The sequence below is a fragment of the Chaetodon trifascialis genome, chromosome 13 (genome assembly GCF_039877785.1).
Source record: "Chaetodon trifascialis isolate fChaTrf1 chromosome 13, fChaTrf1.hap1, whole genome shotgun sequence".
Classification (NCBI taxonomy): Eukaryota; Metazoa; Chordata; class Actinopteri; order Chaetodontiformes; family Chaetodontidae; genus Chaetodon; species Chaetodon trifascialis.
Genome location: NC_092068.1, coordinates 19,322,490 through 19,340,641, shown reverse-complemented (window position 1 = coordinate 19,340,641; position 18,152 = coordinate 19,322,490). Strand labels below are relative to the sequence as shown.

The following is an 18,152-nucleotide window of genomic DNA, read 5'->3' as shown; positions in this document are numbered from 1 at the left end:
CAACTAATTACTATTTATATTGTTTATATTTACCGAAAAGTCAGATCAATTATTACCTCAAACACATTGCACTACTTTGGCTGTATAATTCTGATAACATACTGTAATGTACTGTTAAAACATAATTCAGTTAGGTCCACTGAATCATGGGTTTAGGATTGATCTTATAATAATTAATTAACAAGTAACCATAAATAATCTGAAGTGAGGTTACCAGAGTCTTATAATTATGCAGGGATTTGTTGAACTTTTTTGACTTCTTATACGTGAGCCTCGACAGATAAATGACATTTGGTGTAACTCAGCAACAACACACAACATACAGCACAACATACTGCCAGCACAATTATTTCTGTTTCTTATCTTTAAATAAATAATATCTAAAACATGATTGGTCAATAAATAACTTATAAAACAACTTCTTCATGTTTTACAGTCAGGTTTTTAAGGATTTGAAAAACAAAATCTGTAGTAATAAACCGTCATGACGAATTCTATAATGAGAACCAATAAGAAGGCGTTTGTGTTTGTTACGTAAGCACGTCGCCTTACGTACGGATGTATCTGACAGGCCAGCGCGCCAAATAGATATTGCCAACAAAGGAGCAGGGCTTACTTGACTTCTGAATAAATAACTTCAAACTTACCTGTGAACGTCGTTCAGACACTTGACAGCAAACATTTTAGCGGCCAAAACTCGGATTGACGCACTCGGTCGGGATGGGTTTGCTCGAGCGGTGTCAGGAGCTCTTCAAGACCGCAGACCTGTACGAGGTGCTGGGCATCAACAAAGAGGCAACCGAGACAGAGATCCGGAGGAGGTATTACAAAGTGTCGCTGAAAGTCCACCCAGACCGGGCTCCCGAAGACCCGCTGTCCACAGAGAAATTTCAGGTGAGGGCTTTTATTTTTGGCTGTCTGACGGCACCCGTACAATGAACACGAGCTAACTATACCAGCTAGCTAACGTTAGCAAACACAGCTAACTTCAGCCTTTGCAGTGAGCAGTCTCCTTCTTCCCCCGGAGAGGTCATGCATTTGTGCTGTTTGCCGCACAAGCAGACATGTTTCTCAGCATTGTTTTCTTATTGATGCCAAAGCCCATAAGAGCTTTGGTATAATTGTAGCTAGGTACTAAGCAGACTCGTCACGGATGTCTTTATGTATCGACAGACCTTGCTCCATTTATTGTGTTGCCGATATCACAGTTCGGTATCCTGAATCTAATCAACCAAAATCCTAAATCTGATCAACCAAATGTCAGCAGTGAAAGAATAAAGCTGTGTCCGGGTGATATGGATAAAGTCTTCATCATGCTAATATGTAATTTCATATCACAATATTGATGTTTTATACTGTATATTAGACTAAAGTGTAGATCTAAGAACCAGATGGAAATGTCTGTCTTCTTGGTGTGAAGAGAATTAAACACACTGCATGTTATAAAACTCCATAGCATTGATGCAACAATCCTGTTAATGCAGTAGTTCCAGGTAAAAGCTGCTCTTTTATTTGAAGGCTGCAGATGTGTGTAGATATGAGACTCATGTGATTTTTCTTCTTCCTCTCCAGGTGTTGGGAAAGCTGTACGCGGTGCTGAGCGATAAGGAGCAGAGAGCTGTTTATGATGAGCAGGGGGTCGTGGATGAAGAGTCCGACGTCTTGAGTCAAGACCGCTGCTGGGAAGACTACTGGAGGGTGCTCTTCCCTAAGGTATCAGAGCAGGTGTTTCCTGATGCAATGAGTCACACGCATGGCTTTGTTACACGTGTGATGATGTGACTGTCGAGTGAGTCACTTGTATTCCAGGATTTTTACTTTACATGATATAAAGCAGATGGGAATCGACAATCTGTCTTGACAACCTGCTCTGTTTCTCCATCCATCTCCTAGATAACAGTGCAGGACATCCTTGAATTTGAGAAGAAATATAAGGGCTCTGATGAGGAGCGGCAGGATGTGATCCAGCTGTATGTGCAGCACCAGGGAAATATGGACGCCATCACAGCCTCAGCTCTGTGCTGCTCCCAGGAAGACGAGCCCAGGCTCTGCAGCATCATCCAGGCTGCCATCGAGAGCGGGGACGTCGCAGCATTCCCAGCGTTCACTCAGGAGAGTGAAAAGAAGAAGAGGGCTCGTAGGAAGAGGGTGAGAAATGTGTTGGTGTTAACGCCACAAAATCCTCACAGCTCATATTTAGATTTATTTCACATATCTACACACACACACACACGAGTAGGCTCAAGTATCTCACAACTACATCCAGAGTCAGTATTATGATTGCAATTGACCTTCCAGGCTGATAGAGAGCGACAAGAAGCAGAAGAAATGCAGAAAGAGATGGGGCTCGGTGATCAGGACGACAGTCTTGTGATGATGCTTCAGGTAACAGACGCATGTGCACGTGTGAAATTGGCGAGGGGTTTGTTTGTGTGTTTTTCTCTTGGTAACCATCCTTTCTTTCTCACATTCCAGCAAAGACAGAAGTCCAGAGAGTCGAATTTTAACAGTTTCCTGTCTGACCTGGAAGCCAAATACTCCAAAAAAAGTGGGAAATCCAAGAGAGGAAAAAAGTGAGGAGTGCGCAGGCTCTGGTTATAGCAGATAAAATGTTCCTTATTGTCGCAGATATCCTTCTTTGTTCAACCCCCCCCCCACCCACCCACCCACACACACACACACACCTTTATAGATTAAAAAGAGCGTTCAAGTACATGTATGAGCAGCTGCCTAACTGCCCCCTTCAGGAAACTCTTTCATCTGGAAAACATAACTCTTCATGTGACACGTATTAAAATGCAAATGCATCTTTACAAAATAAATTCATATTTATATACATCGTTTGTACACAGCTTTTTATTCTTTTGTATAAAACAGTCGAAGAAAATGCATTGAAGAAAAGCTTTGATTTTCAAGCTTTGTCACCTTTGTAGCATGGCTGTCTAATATAGAATTTTAATAAAGAGTGAAAGGAAAACTACCCTTTGTGCAGTAACCCTGATATCACCTCTCAAAGTGTCCCCACATGGCTTTGCTCAGATAAAAAGGAAAAATGAATTACCACAAATACAACATTTTGTACAGACACAAATCCCTTAGTTATTTACATAATTTCCAACTGCATTATCTTGAGGTGCACTAAAAGCATGAGGGCTGCAGAGATGTTCTGTCAGTGCTTATATAGCCGCCACATTCCCTCATGTGATTTATATGATATTAACTGAGAGAAAGGCAACCAAAAACTTGCAAGGTGGCATCTTTTGTTCTCGTTCCAGTGCGCAATGAGAGGACAGGGTGGTTAAAAGTTGTGTCCATATAAAAGATACAGTACCAAACTCTCTGATGCAGCATCAGAGAGGGGCGAAAAGTGCTTTTTATCCTTTTTTATCCCTGTCTGTGTGGAGTGTGTAAGTGTCTTATTCGCTGCATAGTCATTCACCAGTACAACACACCACAGAGGATAATATACAGTACAATCACATATACAGTAAATAGATTTCAACCCATTCAGACCATACATACGCAGTAGAAATGTCCACACGTACAGCTCATACTGTACATGAAGATGAGTTACTGTTGACAGTTATTTGTGTTTGGCAGCCACATAAGCTGATTTCTGAAATACAAAAATAGGCTTCTAACAAAAACTTCACCAAAGCAGCATGATATGAAAAAAATCTGCTACTTCTGTTAAAAAAAAAAAAAAAAAGTTTAGTGGGCACAGATGCTGCAGATGTTGCATGTTGCTGTGCTGTATAAAGGTGAATGGCTGAAGAGTTTGGAGATCAGAGGCAGACTACATGCCAGGTCTGCTGGCTCTGGATGAGATGCCTCCCCGGGTGTAAGAGCGAGGTGGGACCGACACAGGCACCAGTGGAGCTGTGGGAAAGGGGGGAAAAAAAAACACTCAAGTTAATGATCCGTGGACTAAGATCATCTCACCAGCCGTCTTCATTCATAGTTTATATGAGTCTGGAAGAGTTTCATCAGCCGCTTTAATCAGCTGACCTGGGACGGGGGCTTGTGGGTCGGGCTCCTCTTCATCTTTGATGGGCGAGTGCCCCAAGGGGTGATGGGAAAACGAGTCAAAGAAAGATGAGCTGCTGATGCCAAGACTGATGCCAGTCACACCAATTCCAAGAGAGTCTGGTGGGATGAATGAATAAATTGATGCAGAAGAGATTAACTGATGTACTACAAACTCGGTACACTACAAAGTCATGGATAATTAGTTGGCGTATTTAGCTAAGCTAGCTAGCTAGCAATTCAAGTTGAACGTCTGACCTGTGCCCACGGACGCTCTGCCTTGCCGCCCCTGCCCGATGTTGTCCAGTACTGTGAAGGAACGACGGTACGGAGTGTCCGACTGAAAACAAAACCAGGGGTCAAACATACCGTCTCTTGACACTGACAGCGTGCCGTATGCAGGATTCTGCGAAGATCAATCTTACCCTGTATGTGTGAGTGGTGTTGGGGCGAGAGAAGACGTCCAGCAGGTGGTGGCGATCTCTTGGTATTGAACTGCCAGCTTCGTCATTTATAGCACTGTGGGCACGGCTGGACGGGCCTTTCTGACGCTGGTCGGATGGAATAAATGGACAAACACAGTCTTTTAAGCAGTTGGTCACAAAAACTGACCAATGTATTAAATATTGGGACTATTGTCTCTAATTTTTTTCAGCGTTACCTCTATTTAAAAAGCTTTCATTTAATCAGTGTTTCTGTTCAGGTGCTGCAACGCGGTTTTCATTGTCTGTGCAGTTGTGTTTCAGTGGTGTGTTGTAGTGTACCTGTGCAGGTTTGGACTGCTGCCCTGAGTGAGATGCCTCTGGGTCTCCAGTGCTGATGGGAGGAAGGAGTGTGTTCCTGCTCAGAGGCAGCAGTGGAGATGACAGGCGGTCGCTGGCTGTTGGTCTGTGGAAGAAGCCACACACTTTCAATACGAGACTATACTTGTGACTGAAAAGGCCGTGGGAGTTGTGAAAATTCACAGCTTACGTGTGAAGAAGAGAGTCAAAGGTAGACATGTACTTCTCGTGACAGCATGGATGCTTTTTAAAATAAAGAACGGGGTGATTTGTGGATGTAATGAATTCTTTCGCCACGGCGCTATAAAATGTTAAAGGTTATCTGCAGACAGAATTTGATGAGCAGGATGCTACAGTGACAGTGGCGTGGTGTTAAAGGAGTAGTTTTTCATTTTGGGAAATGTAGTAATTCACCTTGTTGCTGAAAGTTAAATGGGAAGATCTTGGCTGGAGCCTGGAGACGCTTTGTTTAGCTTAGCATAAAGACTAGAAACAGGGTGATTATTTGCTGGACTGCTTCTTGTCCTGCTAATTCACAGCAAGAAAGCAGATATGCATGTTTCCTATGACCTATCTATAAAACAATGTGTTCCGTGAGTTTACCATTAGATAGAAAGATACAGTGCTTGCTGAATTTTGCAGAATTGATAATCCACAGGAAAACTGAGGCTCACTTTATAGTATTACTCTTTCAGCCGCGGTTCACGATGAGTTCACCTGCGAAGTTGGTTTCACAAATGAAACTTCTATCACCCCTCCCCATTATTCTGCTGCACGGAGCCATAAGGCACAAGTTGAAAGGGAGTCTGTTTTCAGAGTAATCTCTCTCTGCCTCTGCACAACCTCAGAGACCATATGAGAGAATGAGAGAGTTAAAAGTTAGATAGGCGTACGGCTGGAACTGGCAGGGTTCCCATGACGCCAAAACTCACAGACGTGTCCCGCGGATGACCTCATCCATGGACCCTGCTGCGCTGGACTGGCTCAGGGTGGGAACCAGTGGCAGCAGGGTTCGGGGAGGAGGGTTTCTGCGTCGGGCAGACTGTGCCGGGCGGGACAGCGAGGAAGAGCTCTGCTCCAGGGTGCGGCGAGGCCGAGCTTTGCTGGAGGGGACCGCGCTGGAGCCTGGTCTGTGACACGGCCGCTCCTCTGGCTCCCTGCATGGGAAGGAGAGATGGAGCACAATCGATGAATGGTGCATTTCCACCTGCTGCCAACTGGCTGCACGCTCTGCCAAACAAGGTGTTAAGACCAGGGACAAAAACATGGCAGGAGTGAGGCAATGTCCCGCTTTATCTGCAAAATGTGTTTACCTGTAAATGGAAAACGAAAAGATCTCCCAGACATCTATTCATTCCCATTCCAAGATTAAAATAGCATTTTGGGAATATACAAAGTGTGGTGGACATGTCATTGATTTTTCTTTTATTTTTCCATTTTGGCACCAGTACTCATTGGTTAGAAGTGTAAAATGTATCCATACTGGTTTCTATCCAGCACACCCAGGTTCCTCTGCTGCAGGGGGATGCTGTGGATCACGATGAGGTCATTCAGGTTGTGCTGGGTTGCTGCTGCTCCGACTGGGACCCTTCCAGCCTGGGGAACGGTGTGAGATGAAGAGGAGGAAGCAATGAGACAGGGCAGAGACAGAGAAAGGTAGAGGGGACAACAGATATAATATAGGAAGAAAGACACGTTAAATACAAGTAATGTATTTTATGAAGGCCAGGGCCACATGGTTAATTCATTCCATGTATAGCATATTGTCAAAGAAATGGTTATTCCTCATGCAGTGATGTCAAGAAGCCTCCATGTCAGCTATGCCACCAACCAAAAAAAACATTCACAACACTTAAAACGCAGCAGGATAAATCACTAGCAACACAAAGCATTCCATCATTCTCGTGAAAGAAAGGAAAGATCTAACAAAAAGATCAAACTTGAAGACGAGTTGCAGTTAATGAAAAAGATAAACAGCAATGACGGCTTCGTGTTAATCAACAGGCACAAGCACATTTATTGTAGAGATAAAGATAATGGACGGCGCGCACGCAACACGCCACCATTCTGGCTCGAAGTGAGGGAGTTACATACAGTGGAAGGCCTTTTCTGCTTTTTGGATTTCCGTCTGGACTTGTGCTTTGAGCCCCTTGACTTTGTGTTCTTCAAGGGGAAAAAGGTATGACCAAAGGAAGATGGTGGATATGGAAAGGAGGGAAGAAGGGTAAAGAACAAAGAGGGGAAAAAAGACAGAAGTAAAAACATGGAGAAAGAACGGAAAAAAATAAGGGGAAAAGCAGGAAAAGAGGGAACACAAAATATGTTGGCAAGGAGAAGAGAAGAGAATAAAGGGGGAAGGAAAGAAAACAGTGATACAAGTTAATGAACTGGAAGACTGAAAGAGCAACAAGCAGGAGTGAAAAAAGGTGACAATCAAGTGTGGACTGTGTGCGACTCTGAAGTGAGCAAAGAGCTCACAGTTAGGGAAGCTGAGCAGATCTCATCTACCTGGAACTGCAGGCCAGCTGTGAGCGGGGGCACCCTGCTCTGGCCAAGCTTGGGCAACATCGTGGGCAGCATGGACAGCAGCATGAAGGGATTCTGGGAGTCCTGCTGCACGGGGCTCAAGTTCCCAGAAATCTTTTCATCATCTGCCAATCACACGTCCAATCCAAACACCATGCGTAAGAATGGACATTTGTTAACTTAAGTTAGGTCTAATGCATGGACACAAGTTAAATTCAGCCCTACTTGCAGTGCAGCACTCCCAGTGGCGTTGAACCAGTTCTTTCATCCAACCAACCAGCTGCCGCCACACATCGTCAAACAGCAGGTCGAGGACTGCTTGATGGCGACACCGGTATGGCGAGACGGGGGGCAGACAGTGATGCCTCCGACCCGACTCTGAACAATCCTGCTCCCCCTTGTCCTCCCTGTTGAAGACAGACCTCGTAAATCAGTTTAACACATTTGAACAACGCACTGACAGCAGCTGAGGTTCAGATTTAGTTCCTGGAAGAAGAACATGACTGTGTAGCACGAGGGAACTGAGTAACTCACAAGTCCCTGCTATCAAAAGCCAGGTATTCCTCCATCAGACCCTCCATTTCAATCACTCTCGGCTTGTTAGGACTGCTGGAGCCACTGGAGATTCCAGGAAGCCCATCCATCTCTGCTGAGGAGGACTTTATGAGCGCTGCTCTCCTGCCCTGCACGTTCAAGCTTTCCCCCCCAGACAAGGACACATGTAAGTTAAACTTAAACACTTTAATATGCATACAGAACATGGTATGCTAACAGACACAAGACACACATGCTATGTGTTTTCGATCAATAATAAATATGCTCAAACCCAGCGGACAACTCAGGCTGAAAAGCAGCAGAAAAGCCCGGCAGCATGCACAAACCCACACAAACACAGCATTATGTTCAGTCCAGTTCTGAGTAGTCACACATTGGCACCGCCGTTTTACAACCAGTCTACCATTAAAAGAGGCAGACCTAACTATTAATCACAGCTAACCAACGTGCCTTTGGCCTACAAACGTCACTAATAAGCCAGAAGATCTAGGTCACAAAACCTCAGAGTCTGGCAAGACTCCTTTATAATTGATGCATTCACAACAGTCATCTGGACAGCCAGCCAACAGCTGCTTGAGATGCACGGGAATAATATTTCTGACAAATTTCTTTAAATAATAAAGCAATACGCAAACCAGTTTTCAACCATCAATGCCCAAATAAACTAACGAGCAGTTTTGGAGCAGTGCAGTTCCAATGATCATGTATGTGTGTTTCAAATCAGTATACAGAAAGATGTGGCTATCATACAATGCAATCCACCTTTGCGTCTCCTTAAGCTGAAGTTTCAACTCACAACCGATTATATTTTTAAACCAAGCCTTGATGAGGAAGTGCTATATGTTTTAAGACTTACATCAGGGAAATGTATCTAACAGGTGACCTCATGTGCCGTGCAGTTAAGACTTACTCTGTTGCGCCTTTGTCTTTCTCCTGGTACCTCACACTGCTCTCTTTGCCTGCTGATGGACTGCTGGCAGAGCTGCCTTTCCCTGCAGTGGCATACCACTGGAAGCCCTCATCACTCGGACACATCAGCTGAGTCCCCAGGATCCTGAGTGACACACACACAAATGATGAAACGATTAAAAAATAAGTAAAACAATTGTTTTCACTCAAGAATGGATTGTTTTTATAGGCTTTGGTACCACTGCTGCCCAGTTTCCCTCAGAAGTAAGAGGTCAGGAGGTTGGCAGCAAACTGGGGGTAACCTACCGAAGATGTGGGAAACGTGTGGCCCACTGCTGACATTCATCCTGCAGCCCCTGGAGTATCCCTCCTCCGCTGCCTCTCCCCTCGTACAGCTCTTTGTCGATCTCCTCAAACATTTGCTGCACCTGCTGTGACGCCGCCTTGTCGAACTCCTGTGGGACAGAGAAACAGAAAGAGACACAGGAAGGAGACAGAGTCAGTCCTCTGTTCTCATACACCAGCTCTGTGATTGAAAGCTGAGTCTGTTCATCAGTTAGTGGCAACACGTTGCGACAGTCTTTTCTTTTTATCTTATGGCAAGCTTCAGCGTGCATAATAATCAGCTTCTACAGCCCCTTGGGGTGTGTATGTATTTGCGGTCAACATGGGTTGTTCATATGCTGCAACAAAAACACGAAAGAGGGATGGAGAGAAAGAGGTGAGTTCGGAGTGAGTTAGTTTGTGTAACTGAGGTTTTTCTCTTCTCAGAAGCAGCTCGAGGATAACAGACTAAATAAATCATTGAGTCCTGGAAAAGTTTTGTAGGACCAGCTGAGGCTAGAAAGCAAGCATAATAACAAACCAATGCCCAGCGGGATCGGGCTTCGCATATACAAAGACAGACAAACACCAAACGACACAGTGACTGCTTGTATGTTGTTCAGTGGTTTTCCTCAGGTTTTCCCAAAGGTGACTGTAGGGGAATGTTCGTGAGTAAATCTAAAACTGACATTAAAACGTGAGAGTAAAAGTTTTTCATCTTTGCAACAGAATAACACAGAGGATGGAAAAACGCTCGAGGAAAAACAATGTTGTGTTGTTTCTTGCGATGCAGACAGGGCAAGGCTGGCGTCATCACTTCACATTACGATCGTTCGGGCAGGAACAGACTTACATCGTAGCCCCAGGAGAAGACAGAGCTCCTCTCTGTGGAGATGCCCGTGCCCGTGGAGCTGTGGATACCCGACCAAGACTGGTTGGAGTCTACTGAGATGACGGTGGGGCAGTCAGAGTGGCCTGAGGCAGCCGACGTCTCTGAGCTGCAGAGGAAGGACAAGCAAGGTGTGAGGTTTATGCACGCTTTGATTCATCGCGTTTCACGTTGCCAGGATGGATTGTCTGTTATGGGTGCGTTGGTGTTGCTCCATGACCATCACTGCAACTGACCAATCACAGTCTCCTGTTGATGTTGTTCCTACAACATCATAATTAATGTTGCTGCAGGATCATCATTGCATCTGACCAAAAAAGCAACAGGGAGCAGATTATGATAGATGAATGGGTCAAGCATTGGACTTTCACCTTGGAGACTGGGGTTCTTGTCCGATTTCGCAATGTTAACCACATGTTAGAAAGGCTGACATCTCCCATGTGCTTACTTTTCCAGCCTTTTTCTACCTACGTCGCAAAGCTTTGACATCAAAATAATGTGACTGGCCAGTTGCAGTGATGGTCCAGGAGCATCATAATAATTATGTACCAACACAGCGATATCAGCTTAGCGGATATTTAACGCTCTGTACTCCAATCTAACAAGTACATTCAAACACTTCGACTCTCTTTGGCACAGTATGAGCCAGGTCTCAAAGTGGAAAATACAGGGCAAATGTCAAAGTACTTGAATATTCCAACAGCCTGCCTCATTATTTATTCTTTTCTCTGCACATCTGAAGGAGGCAATGTGATATCAATTAATCCACTGCTTCTGGGTGTCTTGTGTCACATAGAGAGCCCTGAGAATCAGCTCTCCACTCAAGGCGGTATAATATTACAAAACACACAGGCAAGAGCATGTGTGTACTAGTTGGATGTAGTTTGATCTCTGCCTTGTTCTGGCATTACAGAGGTTTTTTTTTCTCCTTACAAACCAAGGCTGCTCATGTGAAGAACAGCCAGGACTGGGTTACCTGTTGTGAGTGGACACAGCTTCCTGGAGGTCATGGAGGTAGCGCTGAGGGGTTTGGTTATCGTCTGCTTCCTCTGGCAGAGGGTGGTGGTCGAGGCTGCTTCGTGACAACCCACGACTGCATAAAAGCAACATTGAGAGCATGAATCAAAAAGGTCTGAATAAAGAAGTGAGTCTGTCGTCGCATTTTGAAGAGGGTAACCTGCTGCTTCTAATCACAGGGCCGTACTGGTGGTTTTGCATGTCTTCTCCATTTAAATACAAATATACCTCACTACTGACCATTATCCAAAGCATCATGAAAACAAGGAAATGTTGTTTCTTCAAATGATAGGGTGGCTTGGTGGTTAAAAAATTAAATAAATGCGTTTCCCAATTGAATTGCTGGACATCATCATTTACTGTACATCTGTCTAAACCAGGCAGCAGACCTTGATGTAACAGCTGGGCTCTCTGAATCAATAAAAGTATTATTTTACACCGTCATTCGATAGTGGTTGAGAGGTCAATCACTCGTCTCACTTTCCCCCAGAATAGAAGAACAGCATTCGGCTCTAACAGCTGGGAAGACCTTGTTTACAGTGCTCGGCTGCTGGAGAAGCAATGTCAGCGCTGACCCTTTATGTGAAGTACTCACATCTCAAGTTTGTGCGATACAGGTCGTCTGTTGTATCGTGAAATCATTCTCCTTCGTCTCCGTTTTAGAGGCTCAAGCCCTCGTCGCTCATTCTTGCCTCCACGTCCTGGACTCGGTGGGAACAGTTTAAAGGGAGGTCTGACATTTCCTCTAGTCCGCAGATAAACACCCGTAGTGCAAGGAAGCAGGTCGGGGCTTTGGCTACAGATGCTAACGTTGTTTCTAACAGTTGCAGCTAATGTTAGGAGGACGCTAGCATTACGTGTAAAAGTAGGCTAGCTAACCTTACATGGACGCACAAATTAAATATCAACAAGGCACGAACAGCATTGTATGATTCCTCAAAAGACATTTCCCGTTAGATTAACATTGCTACATTAAATTAGTATCTTGTGTGATCCAGAGGCTGCCTATGAATTACGTTTACATCCTAAAATACATGAGTGTGCAACGTTAGTGGAGCTAACTATCGCCACCACAGAGGGTTTCCTTTGCTAACATTAGCACCATCAACAACAATAATACGGCTGTCATGGATACGCAGTTTCGTATCCCCGTGGTCTCACGGGAAATAGATTTCGGACTACGACAAAATAGCCCTTGCATGAATGTTAATGCACTACAACTCCCATCATCCACTGCGACGACGTATTACGTTGCTGAAATGTATCCGCTTGTCAATGGTTGAGTATGGCGTGTATTAAACTAAAAGTGTACGTTATTTAACGAATTGCTTGACTTTTATGAAATTTAGTAGAAATATGTTTGATTTTTGATGTACATGTTTTTATAATATAGGTTATTTTATATCGTAGACCAGCGAAACATTGTTAATATAAATCATAGGAACTATTTATTTGTTACACGATTGGGGCAGTCGAGCAGAATTCACAGTAGGACCTAAACAGTGACGGACAGGCGTGATAGAAACGTAAGAAATGGAGTGAGGAAAGTTAAATTTTTACTCGCCTTTAAGTCTTTCCGGACTGCGTTGACGCAACGTCCCGCATTTACAAACAAGACAAGGTGAGTTTGGCATACTTTTTTAAAATGAGCAGTAGTACATTGTTTGCGGTTGGCTGTTATCCAATTTACTGATCCTTTAACTAGTGCTAATACTTTACTCTTACTGTCAAGTTGAATCTGGACAAAATACAAAGGCTTTATGTCCACCCTACATGTGTCTGTATCACTTTGGTCTTTTATCAGGTCCTTTAAAAAAACAACTATTAAAATGGACGCCCTGCAGAGGAGGGTGTTTCTGGAGGACACGGTTCAGTATAAGCTCTTCTTGATCCAGCCAGATGGTTCACATTCACAGCAGACGAAGGAACATCTCACACATTTAGTCGAGGAGATTTTGGCAAAGGTTGCCCCTCTCCTGATGCGATACATCTGGCAGCATCAGGCATTCAACCTCAAGTATTTTCCTGAGAAAGGTATCGTCAACTCACCAGAGATGAATTGATTTAAATATTGGTGCAGTTGATTGTAACCCACATTAAAGTCTGATGTTTGTTCTTGTTACTAACAGGAGGTGTCCCCGCTCACATTGGAGGCAGCACTCAGTTTGGGGACAATGTGGAGGATGAGTGGTTTATTGTTTACCTCCTGCAGCAAATCACAGAGACTTTCCCAGAGCTCGCAGCCAGGTGAGACAAACTGTGCTTTGAGTTTATGTTTTTAAAATGACAAACTAACAATTTGTATTATCTGCCATGCTTAAACTTGGGCAAGTTTCTTCTTCTAACTAACTTAATGTTTGTGTGTGAAGCGTTGAGGACAATGATGGGGAGTTTCTGCTGATTGAAGCCGCAGATTGTCTTCCCAAGTGGCTGAATCCAGACTCCAGTGAAAACAGGGTAAACTGACCAGATCAGATGACAGATAAAGTGCTGTTTCATGATCTTTTTTCCTCTGTGCTTTGAATATCTTCCTCTTGGCACTGAATTTACTGTAAGCCTTCATTCCTGCGCTCACTCCCTTTTGCAGGTCTTCTTCTATCGGGGAGAACTGCATATTCTGCCCCGTCCCTCCAAATCCAGTCCAGTGGGGGTCTCAAAAGATGTTGTGCCAAGTGTGGCACAAGCTCTAGCACTGCTGGCCACCCACCCAGAGGCCTGTCAGGCAAGCCCCAAGATTTGTTCAGCCCTGAAGAAGCGACTGGAGGGGTGAGAGGACGTCTTCATCTGATAATATACAATATACTTACAAATATACAAAAGTACAAAATTACATATTGTTTGTAAGTAGATAAAAGGAGTATCTGACTGGTATCAGCGGCTAAAGTGAAAAAGCAAATCAGTCTCTTCTTTCCACTTAGGTACCCAGAGAAGATTGAAACTGGCCTCCATCGAGCCCACTGCTTCATACCAGCAGGTATTGCTGTGGTCTTAGCACAACAGCCAGACCTTGTCGCCCCTGCAGTGTCAGCGTTTTACCTGCGGGATCCAGTAGATCTGCAAGCATGTCGGAGCTTCAAGACCTTTCCTCCTAACACGCGAGTCCTCACCTCGGTAAACACGCTTAAAGATTCATGATTGAGCGGTCTAGGTAAAAGAAGAGGTCGACCTCTTTTTAAGGAAATATTTCAAAATAATGCTCCTTTGTTGTGTAATGAATATGTTTGTTTCATGTTTGGTTTAGTCTTCTATTCGTATGTTTCAGCTTTTATGGAATGTCTCATGCAAATTATAACCTCGTACTTGTTTATTTCTTTCTAGGTGACATTCACGCGTTGCCTGTACGCCCAGCTGCAGCAGCAACAGTTCAGCCCAGACCGGAGGAGCAGCTTCACCCTACCTCCTCGCTCTCATCCCCAGTACAAAGCCCATGAGCTTGGCATGAAACTGGTGTGTTTCTCTTCACTCTGATCTGTTTTTGTTATGCATCTGGTTGGATGGCCTGTTATAAGGGGGTTATGTCTGTTTCTGTCAGGCCCATGGCTTTGAGATCCTGTGTTCTAAGAGCAGGCTGCCGTCGTCAGAGCCTGACGCTCCCATCAGTTGCAACCCTCAGTGGAAAGGCTTCATGGACAGTCTGAAAAGGAATGGCTACTTCCGGGTTAGTCACACTTTTTGAGTGGGGAAGTCAAGAGGAAGGGTGGCTAATTAAACACACCTGGAATATTTCATTGGATATAAAAGTGCATTTTGTTAAAGATGAATTTCTCTCCTGCTGAAAGTTAAAGCTTTTGATTTAATTGTTGTCAAATGCAGGGAGAACTGGAAGGTTCAGCCCAGTACAGAGAGCTGACAAGATCTGCAGAAAACTTCTTCAAACAGTCTGTCGCCTCCAAATCAAGGTGAGGACTGTGACTGAGACCATGTGTGTACATGACATAACGCTGTGTGAATACGCCTGCCTGTCACATCCAAGTGCATCTGTCTGAATGTACCTGTTGTGTACGTCGTCTCAGCGCCTCGTCTCCAGGTGAGGAGGTTCTCCAGCTGCTGCACAACTGCAGCCCATTCAACTTGGAGCAGCTGAAGAAACAAGAGTCACAGCTCCCCCAAGAGGACAGTGAGTGAAAATCTATCTTTGGGTCAGTTTGTGACCAAACTTGAGAGAAATTAAACATCAAAGTGTGTGAACGTGGAAACTTAGACACCATTAGTATTTGCGTTTATGTTGTTAATATTTCTCGTTCAAAGAATAGGTTCAGATTGGAGATATTACCCGTTTCTTAAATGTAATTTATTTAGTTCAGCATGCTTGACCTTAACAAGTAAAGTAATGGTGAGTAAAATCGGCCTGTTGAGATCTTAATTTTTGCTTGTATACTTACTTACCTTAAAGTAAGGCTTATATGATGTTGTTAGAAAGCAAACATTGCCTTTGTCTGTCTCTGCCACCTGGGATTTTCTGCTCCGTGCCAGTTCCTTTCAGTTTCTGTCCTTTTGGTATGCCTCCTCCATTCTCTTCCCTGTCTCTCTTTCAAACATTTCCCATAATTAGTTTTTCTTTGTCTCTATCTCCAGGTGACAGCTGGCTGGATATCACAGCTCAGGATTTGGAGCGTATGTTGCAGGAGAGGAGTGGGGGGAGAGCTGATGTTGGCAGGCAAAACTCTGGTTCCACCAAACAGACGCAGCACGTCGAGGGCGCAGAGGAGAGGAGAGAGGAGGCTGAGGGCGGCAAGGAAGAAGAGGAGGGCGGGTACAGCCTGGTGGCAGTTAGTCAGGGGATGAAGAACTTCCTCAATGCCATGTCATCGCATGAGGGTGCTGAACTGCCCTGGTGAGACTCACTGATTATCTGGCCAGTTAAGATTGATTTTGACGATATTGAGCCAAGATCAACAAAGGAACTTTTGGGTCAATTAATACAATAATTTGGGGATAATTTTCCATATGTTACAAAAAGTAAATGAACAGAAAAACAGCCCAAACACATGCTGCAGTCCAGTAAGTCTAACCATAGCGCAAATGATTATTTTTGACGTGCAGTTGGATGTAACGAGTGCATCATTTTCTCTTCATGCTCTGCACGTGCTGCTGCATTCACACTCTAGTCCATCTGTCTGATGTATTTAGAGGTGCATTGTCCCACCAACAGTCCTCCAGTTCCGGCTTCACATTGTCTTTATTTGTATTCCAGGAGCAGCTCAACTCAGCCTTTTAGTTTTGACCCTGACTCAGTGGCCAATGCAGTGGACAAACTGCTAGGTATGTAGAAGTTATAAAGTAAAAATAATTAATAATTAACTAGCAGAAACTTGCCACATCTTCCTCTTTTTACTGAATCTGTCTTTCAATTTTTATAGGCAGCAAAGAGGAAGAAGAGCTAGATTCAGATGATTTAGATGATGACGACGATGATGATGAGGAACAGGAAGACGAGGAGGAAGAGAAAGAGGAGGGGTCGTCTGGTCGTGCAGAGGTGAACGGGACAGAAACTTTGGACGGTCTCAGAAGATACATGGATCAAATGGATGAGGAGCTGATGAGCACAAATATCGGACAAAGCTTCAATCTAACGGTAAATCCTGATTGCTGTCACACCCTCGAGGTGAAATAAAGCACATGCATCAAACTGAATGTAGTTACAAAACACTTTGTTTTTAAATATTTGTCCTTTCTGTAGACTTACAACAAGACAGATTTGGACAATGGCTCCCCTCACCCCTCTGCCAAAGACAACCTCCCAACGCAAGGAGGGCTGGAAGAGATGGAGGAGGAGATCCAGCCTCTTGACATTGACCTCAATCTGGTCACAAACCTGCTGGAGTCCCTCAGCTGCCAGGCCGGACTGGCTGGACCGGCCTCAAACCTGCTGCAGAGCCTGGGCATACACCTACCACCCAACTCTGACCCCTCATAAACAACAAGAAGTAGCCTCAGATAAAGACATTTGGCAGGTTCAGACACACAGCAAGGGCCGGCATCTATAGTTGAGGAGCCTTCCCTGAAAGCTATTTGCAGAGTGCCGTCATAGAGTGCTGCAGGAATGAGTTCTAAAACCTGGAGATGAGTTAGCATCGTTGCAGTTCTGGGTCCCTTGACTTGAAGTTGGTGGGGTTTTTTTAAAATAGGTCTTTGGTTGCCTGAAATATGATCTGTGGTAAACAGCGAGCTTCAGAAATCCATTGGAAGAATCCCATTGGCTTTTTGTCGAGGGGACCTGCAGTGATGCTAACTCCTGGGTTGGCCTACAAAAATCCGTCATTCCTTGCACTTAATTTACACTGATTGTACTTCTGTCTGCAAAGCACTTCTGTTGTTAACAAATGTGGTTTTGTTTACATTCAGTGTTTCTCACCAAAACTTAGTGAGTGCACTATAAACCTTCAAAGATTCAACGGGAAGTTATGGCTCAGCATTTTGACCAGGTTTACGGAGTATCTTTAACGCATGCTGCGTGGTATAATGTTGGAATGTGTTTCCTGTTGTTGGTTTTTGACAGCACATAAATTAGAATAAACATTTTTGATAGAAAGCCTTCTTTCAGTGTCAGTTTATTAGACAGACACAGATTCTCTTTGTGCACCATCATCGTTCAACATTCTTATCACATAGATTTAAACATTAAATAGTCAAAGCTTTTATTTTAAACCTAATACATATACATTCAGGAGGATAATAAATATTAAAGCATGGTCTTAAACAAAGGCATAATTTAGCTTAAAGATACTGACATCTTTCTCATCTGACGAACCTCAGTGGTCAGATTCATTCAAGGGCAACTTCCACAAACCTCTGCTTGAGAATTCATTCAGTTAAGAATCTGAATTTAAATATTTTTGGGTTTAACAGTCTGTGTCAGGTACAAATGACCATCATCCTTATCCCTTCTCATCTGAAACAGCTGTCAGAATCATTCAAGGACAATTTCCACAGAACCTCTTAAATGCTGTGAAGTGAATTATATTACGTGAACAGTCTGTGTTCACTGTCAAGAACTCTCAGTTTCATTATTTATCAGACAATCATTTTCAAACATTAGCCACAATTCCCCCCAAATGTACTGTTTTTCATTAATTCTATATATAGAAAATACTTGTTGACATTTGTCATGAATTGATCGCCTT

General features: G+C 43.9%; 3 protein-coding genes across 5 annotated transcripts; 2 read left to right on the top strand and 1 right to left on the bottom strand.

The window, feature by feature from the left end:
• Positions 1-545: 545 nt before the first annotated feature.
• On the top strand, positions 546-2,905 carry dnajc9 (DnaJ (Hsp40) homolog, subfamily C, member 9). Its single transcript, XM_070977043.1, has 5 exons — positions 546-894; positions 1,573-1,713; positions 1,894-2,148; positions 2,299-2,385; positions 2,476-2,905. The coding sequence occupies exons 1-5, from the start codon at positions 721-723 to the stop codon at positions 2,575-2,577; spliced, it is 759 nt and encodes a 252-aa protein (XP_070833144.1). The 5' UTR covers positions 546-720; the 3' UTR covers positions 2,578-2,905.
• Positions 2,845-12,187, bottom strand: fam149b1 (family with sequence similarity 149 member B1). 2 transcript variants are annotated; one of them, XM_070977041.1, is made up of 16 exons: positions 11,624-12,187; positions 10,988-11,104; positions 9,976-10,120; positions 9,105-9,253; positions 8,800-8,943; positions 7,869-8,030; positions 7,560-7,741; positions 7,317-7,459; positions 6,903-6,971; positions 6,292-6,404; positions 5,741-5,965; positions 4,791-4,914; positions 4,452-4,577; positions 4,285-4,366; positions 4,009-4,146; positions 2,845-3,879 (listed from the first exon to the last, which is right to left on the bottom strand). In XM_070977041.1, exons 1-16 carry the CDS (start codon positions 11,668-11,670, stop codon positions 3,797-3,799), a joined length of 2,049 nt encoding a protein of 682 aa, XP_070833142.1. In that variant the 5' UTR covers positions 11,671-12,187; the 3' UTR covers positions 2,845-3,796. The 2 variants fall into 2 exon arrangements, with proteins under 2 accessions (XP_070833142.1, XP_070833143.1); XM_070977042.1 differs by lacking the exon at positions 6,903-6,971 and having other exon boundaries at positions 3,438-3,879; positions 11,624-11,798.
• A 319-nt stretch (positions 12,188-12,506) lies between these two features.
• On the top strand, positions 12,507-17,564 carry ecd (ecdysoneless homolog (Drosophila)). 2 transcript variants are annotated; one of them, XM_070977581.1, is made up of 14 exons: positions 12,507-12,649; positions 12,833-13,062; positions 13,158-13,275; positions 13,398-13,485; positions 13,616-13,794; positions 13,947-14,139; positions 14,347-14,475; positions 14,561-14,686; positions 14,842-14,927; positions 15,042-15,145; positions 15,604-15,862; positions 16,223-16,290; positions 16,389-16,603; positions 16,709-17,564. In XM_070977581.1, exons 2-14 carry the CDS (start codon positions 12,858-12,860, stop codon positions 16,943-16,945), a joined length of 2,007 nt encoding a protein of 668 aa, XP_070833682.1. In that variant the 5' UTR covers positions 12,507-12,649; positions 12,833-12,857; the 3' UTR covers positions 16,946-17,564. The 2 variants fall into 2 exon arrangements, with proteins under 2 accessions (XP_070833682.1, XP_070833683.1); XM_070977582.1 differs by having other exon boundaries at positions 12,581-12,653.
• The last annotated feature ends 588 nt before the right edge of the window (positions 17,565-18,152 follow it).